Source organism: Triticum dicoccoides, chromosome 7B, assembly GCF_002162155.2.
Source record: "Triticum dicoccoides isolate Atlit2015 ecotype Zavitan chromosome 7B, WEW_v2.0, whole genome shotgun sequence".
NCBI classification, from domain to species: Eukaryota; Viridiplantae; Streptophyta; class Magnoliopsida; order Poales; family Poaceae; genus Triticum; species Triticum dicoccoides.
The window spans coordinates 264,340,251-264,353,739 of NC_041393.1; the positions used below are offsets into that span (position 1 = coordinate 264,340,251).

The 13,489-nt window shown below is 48.7% G+C and overlaps 1 protein-coding gene across 1 annotated transcript; it reads right to left on the bottom strand.

Annotated features, from left to right (window-relative positions):
- Positions 1-11,834: 11,834 nt before the first annotated feature.
- Positions 11,835-12,521, bottom strand: LOC119340858 (zinc finger protein 4-like). Its single transcript, XM_037612765.1, has one exon. It carries the CDS (start codon positions 12,474-12,476, stop codon positions 12,015-12,017), a length of 462 nt encoding a protein of 153 aa, XP_037468662.1. The 5' UTR covers positions 12,477-12,521; the 3' UTR covers positions 11,835-12,014.
- Between the last annotated feature and the right edge of the window lie 968 nt (positions 12,522-13,489).

A 13,489-nucleotide genomic window follows, 5' to 3' on the forward strand; every position in this document is an offset into this window, starting at 1 on the left:
GCTTGTCCACATTATGAATACAACCTGCTCTCCAGCTAATGTTGTGTTCTGCCTTGAAGTATTACTGTCTTTTCTATCAAGAATGTTGTGAGGATTGCTGTACCTCTTAAGAATTCTTGAAATAGTGATACTTCTCTCCATCACTTTCTTTCTTGGTCCCCGTGTTGTTTCTAACCGGAATACCGAAAATTGAACTATGATGTGTGAATTCAAAATTCCTAGCAACCCTATTGCTTTGAAGTGAATGGTCCATAACTCCATTCTAAGTCTTTTGGTTATTGAATCGCCATTCTAACATTGATCATGCTACCTAAGCCCATATTTCGGGTGCACCTTTCAACCAATGTTTAATTGTGTATGTTTCCCTCGAGCATACATCATTATATCATCAGATCTGACAAATGTTATCTCCTTGTCCGCATAATTGTGGGAACCCATCTTTTTGGAAATCTCAATGAATTTTTGCTGAGTCCATCAGCCACCTCCTCATCCCCTCCTTGGTGTAATGATGAACTATTGTTTCAGGAACCCGCTCCCATAGTTCATTTCTCGAGAATCTTGCAATGTCATTTCATCGAATTTGTGTTGCACCTTTTCTTCTCGGACATCCCGAGTCTGAGGTATCATGACACCAACCGGATCTGAATCTCGGTCAGATATGATGGTTGGGACAACTTTCCAGGAGTTATGATGTTGGTCCTTTGATGACCCGGTAATATGATGTCATGCCTAGCACCCCCCCAGCTGGAGGACCTATCATTATAATTTCTTTTGCAAGGATAACCATTCTTCCTGGAGGAAACTGTAAAACTTATTTTATAAGTTGCTCCTAATGGATCATTTGTGTATCCAAAGTCAGACCCTTGATTGAAACACCATATCATTGCTACCTCGAAGCATGATATGATACCCCGCTCATCAACAAGAACATTGGAGGCGCGATGCTAAATGTTTCTTGGTCAGTTATCCAAACACCATTGTATGGGTAACATCTTGATGAATCCTTGCCTCTTTATCTGAATGGTTGGGTACTTGCTCTCCTACCCTGTATGCCATGTTCTGCTTGCCCATGAGAAGGATATACTCCTAATAATTGTGTGTAATCACAATTTTTCTTTCCATTGGTCTGTTTAATCTGATAATCACGTTTTCCTTTCCATTCTTTTGCTTAACCTTTCCTGTAATCTGACTTAACTGAGCAGAGATAATTCTCTGCTTAGGTAAGCACCTTGTTGTACCACTCTGTCTGTAAGACCCTGTTACTATTGTTGATGACATTCCGGTAACCACCGATGGGTGAGAACTTTGCCAATTGGTTCGCCTCGTTCAACGAGCAGGAAAATGGTTTCTCTTTGTTCCTCGTCCTTGGTACCGACATTGTTGCCGACATAGCTGACAAGATATCCACTGACATGCCTCCCTGTCGCGGCTGTGCAAGATGTCACCATCTTTCCTACTTTCAAGCCACATGGTGGGCCCATAACCCATAGATCCACTGGATCGAAACCTGACTCTTCTTCACAACCTGGATTCTAATGTATCCTTTGCACCTGGCTTCGTGTATGATTCATGAGCTAAATGCTATACCATTATTCATCCTGGGATCAAACACCATGTTATTCTCGTTGTTCAAACCCCCATTCCAGCTTTTGTCTAGTCATCGAATGATTGCCTACCCATTTGAAACTTTGGTACCAGCGTATATTGCACTCAACGAATTCACTGAAATACAACTCGTGGGGTACCTTGTGTATTCCCCATTGAGTTCACCGTCAGATGCCTAGCTTTGTGGAGATGCGTTCTTCCGAAGTTTTTTTCCCTTGGTCGCGTTCATAGGACGATGGAGATCCCGAAGAAAGGATGACAACTTGGTCATGGTGACTTGCGCAGAGAAACGAAGACATCAACATAATGGATCGACCTCTTTGAGAAGAGCAACCAAGACTGGGAACACTCGCTAGAATTTCGTAACCAAAACTTTCCCCCTTACACCCCTCTTAAATCTCGGGACGAGATTTCTTGTAGTGGAGGAGAATTGTGACGCCCGGATAATTAGGCTACAGTAATCCCGCGTTAACGATGCCACCTCACCTCGGTTACTATTGCTAACATCGCATTAGATCGAAACTGATTCGAAATCAAATTCAAAATCAATCAAAATAAATAAATAAAAGTTTTCAAATTTTAAAACTAAAATGTTCAGAGTGAACCAAATATTGTATAGGTAATTATGGTGGAGAAGCCACACCTTTATAAAATGTTTAAATACTATAAGATGAATAAAACAACATCAAAAACAATTTTTTTAAATACCTTTTGTAATAAATAAAATGTCAAACTAATTTATTTGAGGACTAGACTTCTTGTGACTATGGACTAGGTTGAAATACTAATTTAGATACTAAGTGTACATTTTACTAAAACTAAAATAATAGGAAACAAAACTAAAACAGAAAAGGTAAAGTAAATAAAAAGTAAAAACAAAACAAAATAGAAAAAAAGCCCCCCCCCCCTCAACTGGGCCGACTGGCCCAGCTGGCCACCGCGCCCCCCCATGGGCCTCAGCCCACCTGGCAGCCCAACAGGCCATGTGGCCCACACCCCCCACCAGGTCGCCTTTCGCTCCACTGCGCGAGCGACCGCGCGCGCACGTCGCCGCCGAACCACCTCGCCGGCCATGCCGCTACAGGCGCCGCGGGGAGGATAAGGGCAGCCTCGACACCTCGGGCTCCCTCCCCACTCGCCCACTTGCCCCCTCTCCCCCTCGTCGCTCTCTCCCTCGCTCTCCAGATCCCCTCCCCTCCTCAACCGACGCCGCCGTCGCCATGGATGTGCCGTAGCCGCGGCCACCGGCCACCCCGCGCCTCGCCAGCACGTTCATGAGACGCGTCGTCCTCGGCTACACCCTCTGCACCAACTGGAGCGAGAAGGGAGCCACCACCGTGAGCCCGATGACCCCTTCTTCCTCCTGCGACCGTCTTCGTCTCCAGCGCCGATTTGCCGCCGTTGGTCCTCCCCGAGCCCGCTAACGCACACCTACAGGCTCACGGTGAGCAGCCACATCGCCTCCCCCTCTCTCCGGCCTTTCCCCGTAGCCGCAGCCGCCGCTTTTGTCGCGCCCGAACACCTCGCCGCCGATGAGCTCATGGCCGTCGCCATAGCCGCTGTCACGCTCGCCTGAGCACAGCACCGTGCTCCTGGAGCCCCCAGGAGCACAACGAACACGCGCACGCGCTCCGCCGAGCTCCGTAGCGCCGTTTTCGTCGAGGTCCCATACGCGCCGCCACCGTAGCTCGTCGTCGGCCTCGTTTCCGGCCACCTCCGGCCACATAACCACCACGGTTCGACGCGGCTAGCTCCGCTCGTTCGAACGCGCCCTCTCGCGCGTGAAACGACCACCTGTGGACGAATTCCGCCGCTCTCCCGTTCGCTCGGCCGTCGGAATGGTCGCCGGAGTTAGCTCCGGCGCGTCTCCGGCCGGTGCCGAGCTGGCACCCACGTGGCACCGTCCCGTGCCACTGACTGGTGGGCCCAGGTCCCCCTGTTCATTGACTGAGTCAACTGCTGACTGGGCCGCCCCTGTCTCACTGACCTATGGGCCCCACCTTAATAACAAATAAAAATAAATAGATAATTTGCTATTTAATTAAATTAGTTAATTGAACACTAACCTCTCACTGACTACCGGGCCCCACCTGCTAATTAACCCATTTTGTTAGTTTAAACCCTCTATTAATGCCCCTGACAATGACATGTGGGTCCCACTGGACCCACCTGTCTGTTTGACTTGTCAACCGACCAGTTGACCTGCTGACATCACTCTGATGTCATGCCTGCGTCATCATTCACTGTTTTGGATAACGATAGAAGTAAATAAATAATTAAAATCAGAAAATGATTTAAATCTTTGGAAAATCATATCTTTTAATCTGTAACTCGGATGAAAATACTTTCTACATGAAAGTTGCTCAAAACGACGAGACAAATCCGGATACGCAGCCTGTTCATCCGCCACACACCCCTAGCATACCGAACACGCAACTTTCCCCCTCCGGTTCATCTGTCCGAAAACGCGAAACACCGGGAATACTTTCCCGGATGTTTCCCCCCTTCATCGGTATCACCTCCTACTATGTTAGGGCACACCTGGCACCGTTACTTGTTATGTCATGCATCATTATGCATCTGTTTGCATTGTATTCATTGTTTCTTCCCCCTCTTGTCTCCGGTAGACTACGAGACCGACGCTGCTGCCGCCCCGTTCGACTTCGGAGTTGACGACCCCTCTCTCTTGCCAAAGCAACCAGGCAAGCGCCCCCTTGATCACCAGATATCGCCTATTCTCCTCTATACTGCTTGCATTAGAGTAGTGTAGCATGTTACTGCTTTCTGTTAATCCTATTCTGATGCATAGCCTGTCATTGTTGCTACAGTCATTGATACCTTACCCGCAATCCTAAATGCTTAGTGTAGGATGCTAGTTTATCATCATTGGCTCTACATTCTTGTCAGTCTGCCTTGCTATACTATTGGGCCGTGATCACTCGGGAGGTGATCACGGGTATATACTATACATATATACATACTACAGATGGTGACTAAAGTCGGGTCGGCTCGAGGAGTACCCGCGAGTGATTCACGGATTGGGGGCTGAAAGGACCTTTGTCCCGACGGCCCTATGTGTGGATCTTTGTGGCGGAGCGACAGGGCGGGTTGAGACCACCTGGGAGACAGGTGGGCCTGGCCCTGGTCGGCGTTCGCGGTTGCTTCATAATAACACGCTTAACGAGATCTTGGTATTTGATCTGAGTCTGGCCACTGGCCTATACGCACTAACCAACTACGTGGGAAAGATATGGGCACTCGACGTCGTGGTATCAGCCGAAGCCTTCTAGACGTCAGCGACTGAGCGGCGCGTGCCGGATTGGAACGTAAGCCTGCTCTTGTATTAAGGGGGCTAGTTCTGCTTTCGGCCGCCCACGCAACATGCAGGTGTGCAATGGGCGATGGGCCCAGACCCCTGCGCCATAGGAGTTAGACCGGCGTGCTGACCTCTCTGTTAGGCCTAGGTGGGGCTGCGACGTGTTGATCTTCCGAGGCCGGGCATGACCCAGGAAAGTGTGTCCGGTCAAATGGGATCGAGCATGTTGGGTTATGTGGTGCACCCCTGCAGGGAAGTTAATCTATTCGAATAGCCGTGATCTTCGGTAACAGGACGACTTGGAGTTGTACCTTGACCTTATGACAACTAGAACCGGATACTTAATAAAACACACCCTTCCAAGTGCCAGATACAACCCGGTGATCGCTCTCTAACAGGGTGATGAGGAGAGGATCGCCGGGTAGGATTATGCTATGCGATACTACTTGGAGGACTTCAATCTACTCTCTTCTACATGCTGCAAGACGGAGGCTGCCAGAAGCGTAGTCTTTGATAGGACTAGCTATCCCCCTCTTATTTTGGCATTCTGCAGTTCAGTCCACTGATATGGCCTCCTTACACATATATACCCATGCATATGTAGTGTAGCTCCTTGCTTGCGAGTACTTTGGATGAGTACTCACGGTTGCTTTGCTCCCTCTTTTCCCCCGTTTTCCTCTTCTTCTCGGATGCCGCAATCAGACTTTGGAGCCCAGGAGCCAGACGCCACCGTCGACGACGACTACTACAGTGGAGGTGCCTACTACTACGTGCAGGCTGCTGACGACGACCAGGAGTAGTTAGGAGGATCCCAGGCAGGAGGCCTGCGCCTCTTTCGATCTGTATCCTAGTTTGTGCTAGCCATCTTATGGCAACTTGTTTACTTATGTCTGTACTCAGATATTGTTGCTTTCGCTGACTCGTCTATGATCGAGCACTTGTATTCGAGCCCTCGAGGCCCCTGGCTTGTATTATGATGCTTGTATGACTTATTTATGTTTTAGAGTTGTGTTGTGATATCTTCCCGTGAGTCCCTGATTTTGATCGTACACGTTTGCGTGCATGTTTAGTGTACGATTGAATCGGGGGCGTCACACCAGTGTGTTTTGTTGGCCGCAGGATAGAGGATTGTTTCAGGGGGTGTTTGGTTACAGGGACTAGACTAGAAAAAGTCCCTTTTAGTCCCTATGTAATCAAACAGGTTGGGCTTTTTTCTACAGGGACTAGAAAAGAATCTACTGAAGGGTCTTTTTTTTTAGTCTCTGGCCTAACAAAAAAGTCTAGTCCCTTGGAACCAAATACCACCTCAACCATCCACAAGATCAGAGAGGGAACAGTGGTTAGCTTTGAAAAATGAGCACTAGATCAGAAATAGGCTCGGGCATTCTCTTTGGATGAATCTCTCTCTCTCTTTTTATATACAAAAGGAGGAATGGTGGCGTTAGCTTCTCCAGATCATTGGATCCATTAATTGCAGGCTCGGCTTTTGGATGTAGCGTGATTAGCACAAAAAGTAGTATCTGACAAAGAAAAAGGTACATGCCAGCAGTAAGTTTTACAAAAAGAAAGTCGTCTATAGCCAACTCCATAGGAACTAGGGGTAAGCATTAGCTAGTGTCCGCTATGACGCATGGACGTAGGATCTGCAACTGAAAGCTACAGGACCAAGAAGTGTTGACCTAGTTAGAGCATGGTTAATAGTATAGCCAACTGCTGGCTATAAGCCATTGCCATGTCATTTATAGCGCATCTTATAGCCAATATGTACAATAGTTGATTAGAAGAGTGTACTACTTTTTTATTATATGGCCCACCTTTCACTCTCACAAAGTGTTTAGGAGCACGTGCTAGAGCTGGCTCTTCACCAAGAGTCCGCTTCCCTTCTCTCTCTTCTTCTCTTTCCTCCAACTAAGCAAGAATATACTAGTTTATTTCTTATAGCTAGCTGACTCAGCTCTATTGTACTTGCTCTTAGGTAGTAGTAATTGAACTGCAGATGCCCACAGGAAAATCAGCACACGACATCGAATGCGAAACTACTACTGCTACTCCCTCCTATCCGGTTCAGTAGGTCCTTCCCAATTTTTCACGGCTTACAATTGCTAAGCATATGCCACATAAGCAAAAGAATGTTATGGCACAATTATTAAGAAGAAGAGAGATCATTTTGATGGCCTCAGGAAGAATCAATGCCAAGTCCGCGAACCTAGTCAAACCACTTAAATGGAAGAAGCGGACCAATGCATGAAAGAGTTTATACTCCCTCCTTTTCGGTTTATAGGGTTTATCTCAAAATTTTAGTTTTTCCATTTTATAAGGCTCAATTTGATTGTTTCCCATCACATATTCAGATTCCAAGGTGCATTAAATCATTGCATGCAAGCATTAAGAGAAAATTGACCAATGCATGTAATTTATGCATGCATGCATTGCAAATAATGCATTGGTAAACATACTTTTTTGAGGAAAACAAGAGCATTAATTGGGTGCTTTTGCAAAGTCCAAAAGGTATTCCACCACCCACCATCTACCTTGGTTGGTGAAATTTTTGAATTGAGCCTTATAAGGCTGGCCATAGTGGGGGTAACATAAGTGGTAACATGCACTTGGGACTAGCAAACATGCTTATGTGGCACATAATTAAAGAAGAGAGAGAGAGAGTGTTAGAGTAACCTAGGTAGATACCGTATCATGTTAAATGCTATGCTACTTTGTGTCATGCATGGCAATAAATATGATCATGTATGATACTAGTTTATGATACTATGCACTATGAAGGTAGTATCATACACTAGTATCATACGCATGTTACTAGCATATGATACTCCCCACTATGAGTAGCCTAAACCGGAAAGGAGGGAGTATGCTAAATCATTAAATAAAATAAGCTTAGCAACAACAAGTTAAACACCTATGCATTGGAGAGTTGAGTTGCTAAGTTATTTATCGAAAAAGGCTTTCACCCCGCTTTATATATAAATCACAGATCAACCACAACCCAAGTACAAGCACACCCCACGACAACACACGCACACACCCAAGGCGGGATACATAGGCGCTGTACGCAGCAACACCACCCCAACACTACAAGAGCAATCAGGGACCTCCACCGGGAACACGCCACCGCGAAGAGATGAAGCCGCATATGACGAACCGAGGGCTCCAAGGCGGCGCCTCCAAGAAGGTTACGACGCTAGCGCGCCGCCACCGCCTAACCCGGGGGTCAGAGTTTCCTTTGGAGCAACACGATGACCGGTGAGAGCCGCGACGGCACCTTCAAGAAGGTAACGCGCTACGCCGCCGCCGGTCCGTCCGAGGATAGAACAGGTTTTCACCCAGCAAACACTCACCGCCACCGAACGACACACCCCTGCCACCATGCCGCCCATACGGCCATGGTCACCGGGCAGCACCAAGTCACGGGCTCTGCCCATGAGCACCGCGCTACTACCACCAGGGCTGCCGCCCCGGCATCCAAGACCTTGACACCACTGCACCCGAGACCCGTCGCTACCCCAACCAAAGAGACGAGTGAAAAGGTCGCTCCTTTACACACCCCTGGATGGCCCCCGGCGCCGAGACCCAAAGGGCCGGCCCAAAAAAGGCCTCCATCACCCGTCCTGCTGCACCGGGTGCAAGACAAGCTCAGTCCTGCTGCCAGGCGCGAGACGAGGTCGGTCCTGCTGCCGGGCGCGAGACAAGCACGGTCCTGCTGCCGGGCGCGAGACGAGCTCTGTCTCGCATCCACGGGCGCGAGACGAGCAATGGACCGCAACTAGGAGCGGTCCAGCCCTATGACGAGGGTAGAGCCCGGACGACGAGGGGAGGGATCGAAGGTCGAAAAAGGCCGCTCACCGACGGCCGACGCCGCTCTCAGAGATGACCAGCCGCCGCTGTGACACGATCCAGACCACCGCCATGAACCACCACCACGCCGTGGCAACCCACATCCCCGCATCCACGCCCTGGCCAACACCACCGGAAGCTCCACCACCCCACCGGAGAAGCACAGCCGCCAGCAGCACCACCACCACCTTAGCAGGGCCGCCGGCCGTCCCCGCCGCCACCAACCACCAACACCAACCAGATCTGGGTAGAGCCACCTAGATCCGCCGCCAGAGCAACCCGCCTCCTCGGATCCCCACAAGCTGCGCTGGAGGGGGAGGGAGGAGAGGGGGGCACTCCTGCGGGCCACCACGACGCCGAAGAGGGGGAGGGGAGCCGGAGCAGAGGAGAGCCGCCGCCCGACGCCGACGGGCAGGAGGGGGCGCCCCGCGACGCCGGCCACCTGCGCGCGGGAGGAGACGCCCCGCCGTCGCCTGCCCCACGCGGCCTTTGGCCGGTGACGTCGCTGGCGGCGGCGAGGGAGGAGAGGCCGAGGCGAGGGGCTGGGGCGGCGGCGCTAGGGAAGCCGCCCGGAGTCGCCCGCGGGAGCGACTCTGGGGCGGACGCGTTTCTGTTTCCCACCTGCTAAGTTATTTAATGCATTTAGCACCTTATCTAAACATCCGTGCATTAGAAGTGGTTGTATTGGCTCAATTTGAAAATCTCTTTGATCAAGATAGGTGATAAATGGTGAAATAAATTTCATAGTTTACTAAAGTAGGACGGTGCATAGGCACCTAACAAAAAATATATAATCCAAGAATAAGTCACGATGCATCTCTAGAGATTGCATGTCGTTTGCTCTAAGCAATAATTTCACTTGTGAAAAATAGCCGATCAAAATCCAACAAAACCCTCTTAATTCATGTGATCAGTACCGCCTTACTGAAAAAGTCTTTCGCCCCATTTTATATAAAGCAATCCATGAAGCAACAAGGTCCAACAAGAGTTTACACCAAACACACACGCAACACCGCCGCACACAAGGTAGCGCAATACAAGGTACGAAAAGATTCTGCTAAAAGCATAACTCAACAAGCCCAATAAATAAATGAAAAACATAGACGACGGGACAATAGAAGAAGAAGCTAGTACAGCCTTAATTTTTAATCATGCACGTGAAACTACTGCCTCATGCACTGGTGGAGGTGTTCGTTCGGTTTCCAGGATACTATACACATGCATGGTCCAATTAATGAACAAGAAAACCTTCATGCACTGGCACATGAGAATTCATTTATTAGTGGGGGAGATCAATGCTGTTTTTCGTCTAGCCCAATCTACTGCCCATAGTAAATGTTATTATCTCTACAGTGAAGAGTAACGTATGTTACTCATACTAGTGTGAGTAACATACTACTCCATCCTTTTTGGTTTATAGGGCTTAATTTAAAAATCTCTTTAACCAAGATAGATAATGAACGGTGGAATTTATTTCATAATTTGCAAAAATATTTAATTAGTACTCTCATCTTTTTTAAAGAATTATGTATACCGATGCATTAATTACACCACATGAATGCATGCTCACTAAATGACCAAGAATTTCTACATGCATTGTTGAATTTTTTCTTCATCCTTGCATGCAGTGATTTAATACACCTTAAAATCTAAACATGTGATGACAAGTAGTAGAATTGAGACTTATAAAACGGGAAAAACAAATTTTTTGAGATGAGCCCTATAAACCGAAAAGCTGGAAGTATGCTACCACATGCCTCTCTTTCCTTATTAATTATTTGCCACACCATCTATTTTGCCTAAATATTTATGATGTTATCATTACTGCTACTACCACTATGGGTATTATTAGATGCCCTATGCACCTGGGAGTGCACTCATCTTTCTCAAAAAGTTATGTTTCACAGTGCATACATGCATGACCACTAAATGACCAAAAATTTCTACATACATGGGTGAGTTTTTCTTGATCTTCGCATTCGGTAATTTAATGCATCTCAAAATCTAAACATATGATGACAGGTTGTAGAATTAAGATTGTTTTTTAAGATGAACCCTATATATAAACCAAAAGAGCCTTGCTATACGGACGACACTTCATGCCCGATTTTGAGACGATGCTATGCATCCGGCCAAGCTTGGTTATGAGCAAGTCTCGCATAGCCAATGGATCCAGTATCGTCTGAAAATCAGGCATGAAGTGTCAGGGCACAGAGTAGTTCCGAAACAGGAAACGAGGGAGTACTACTCATCCAATGCTTGATGTCCGATTTAAGCATGACAGTAAATTCAGTGGCTGTGATCGAATGTGAAGTGGTATTACGTACATCGATCCTAGCTGCCGCAGGACTTGCCCTATGTGTTCTGGACAGATAGATCTGGTATGGCAGCACCATCGCTCATCTTACAAATCACATCAACAATCTCACAAGTCAGAAATTTCTGAAAGGAGGGAGTAGCATGCAATACTAGCGTGTCTGATAAAATTTCAACTGAAGCAAGTATGAACTGCGTAACTGCATCAGCTAGCTGATTTGGTTAATTTTTTTTTGAGAAAGGGTAGATTTTATTAACTCGAAATGAAGCATAAAGATGATACAGACATAAAAAACGCACACTCGGTCTCTGCACATCTAGAATGTACAAAGCCAATTCCAACACATGTATATAAAAACACCGGCAAATAGCAAAGTCATACAAGACCAAAGCTATGCCAAGCGAGTATAAATAAAAAAAACCTTGAAGCGATCAACATCGATTGACAAACTAATATAAACCATATACGCACCAATCATCTTTTGACACCACAAGGACAACGACGTTCTTCAATAATAATGCCTTCATAAAGAAAATAGCGCTCAAGCGTCTCCGTTATTGGATCCAACCACCAAAGATTAAATTCTAGGTTTTCACCTTGAAGAACATGTCCGAGCAAATCCGAGCAATCCCTTCCACGAGGAAACGACGTAAAAGCATCGTAAGCTAGCTGATTTGGTTACTATATGATATTATGGCTAATTCTATATGTACGTACGTAGGAGTACTGGTTTATTGTATAATCAACCCGGCCAACAAACTGGACTTGAATAAAAGAATTTAAACAACAAATAACGTCGTGCCATACATGCACAGAAACAACTGACGTACGTACGTAGTAGAAGTAGAACTATAGCGTACGGACGGACAAGCTACTAGATGCATTCTAGTCCACTCCATACGCGTGCGTGCGGGCGTGCGTGCGTGCGTCTTACAGCTTGAGCGACAGATCGATGTCGTCTTCCCCGTTGCCGGCCGCGTGCACGCGATGAACGTACCGGCGGCGGCCGCCATCGGCGATCCAGCTGACGACGGCCGCGGCTGCGGCGGCCGACCCTGGAGCTTGGCCACTATCTCCGCCTCCCGGCGTGTACCAGCTGATCAAGTCGGAGGGCGGCGGGGAAGACGCGGCGCTGGAGGAGGCGATCGCGACCTGGCTGGCGGCGGAGAGCTCGCGGCTGCGCTTGGCGAGGCTGCGCTCGAGCTTGTGCGCGTTCTGGTGGCCGCCCAGCGCCTGCGAGCTGTAGAACTTGCGCCGGCAGTAGGTGCACGAGAAGGTCCGGTCGGCTGCCACCGGCGTCTGCGGGTGCGGGCGCCATGCCGCCGCCGCCATTGGGTGAACGAGCCGCAAGTCCAGGTTCACGTCGCCGGCCGGCGCCCTTGCGCTCTCCATTTCTTGCACTTGGCGGCCTGCGACTGCGATGGAGAGACTGATCGGGCAAATGTATAGCGCTGCTGTGCTGTGCGCCGTGACTGGTATATATAGAGGGGCGAGGGAGGAGTAGGAGATGTGAGTGAGCAGCTAGATCAGAGGCTGTACTGCACATAGGCTCCTTAGGTAGGCGAATGCGACGACGACTTAGCATGGGGTTTGTCTGACGACGGTGGTCACGCAATTATTGAAGTTTACCAAACGTGCAGCTGGTTGGTGCATGCATGCCGACGGCGCTCCATAGAAATTAATTTACCCAAGTTTCGAACCAACAACACAAAATTTAGCATGCTTGTGAAAACCAAAGGCGATGGCAACGGCTCTCCCTTTTTTACCCCACCCCCACACCACCACCAGCGCCTGTGCCGCCGGCGAAACCTCCACCCTGATACCAAAAAAGGCCTTCGCCCCGCTTTATATATAAAGCAAACTGTCAGCACCGGGTGAGGCAACCATAGCAGGCTAATCAGGCTCGGAGGGAGGCGGCGAAAGCGGTGGGGCCAGACGAAGCACCATCGAGCGGAGGTCGGCGATGATGGTGTTGATGGCGTCTTGGCCGGAGGGACGGCTAAGCGGCCGCCAGAGCTGCAGGAAACCACACATTTTAAAAACAACTTCAGTAGAGCGTCGAAGAGGAACACGCTGAATCACAAGCTTATCGCGGACCATCCAGAGAGTCCACACTAGCACCGCAATGGTCAACCACCTATTGTGGCGGGCCGACGGGGGGACGGACCGGATCTCCACGAAGAGGTCAGGGACGTTGGTATGGCACCAATGACCGCCAACGGCTTCGCGGAAGCAAAGGAATTGGGCTGTGACACACGCAAAGGAGACGTGGTTCGAGTCCTCCACCGTGTCGCATAAGGGGCACATCCCATCCCCAGGACCATTACGTTTGAGCACCTCCACCCTAGAAGGTACCCTGCCTCTAATCCACTGCCACAAGAATATCCTGATCTTGAGTGGCTGTT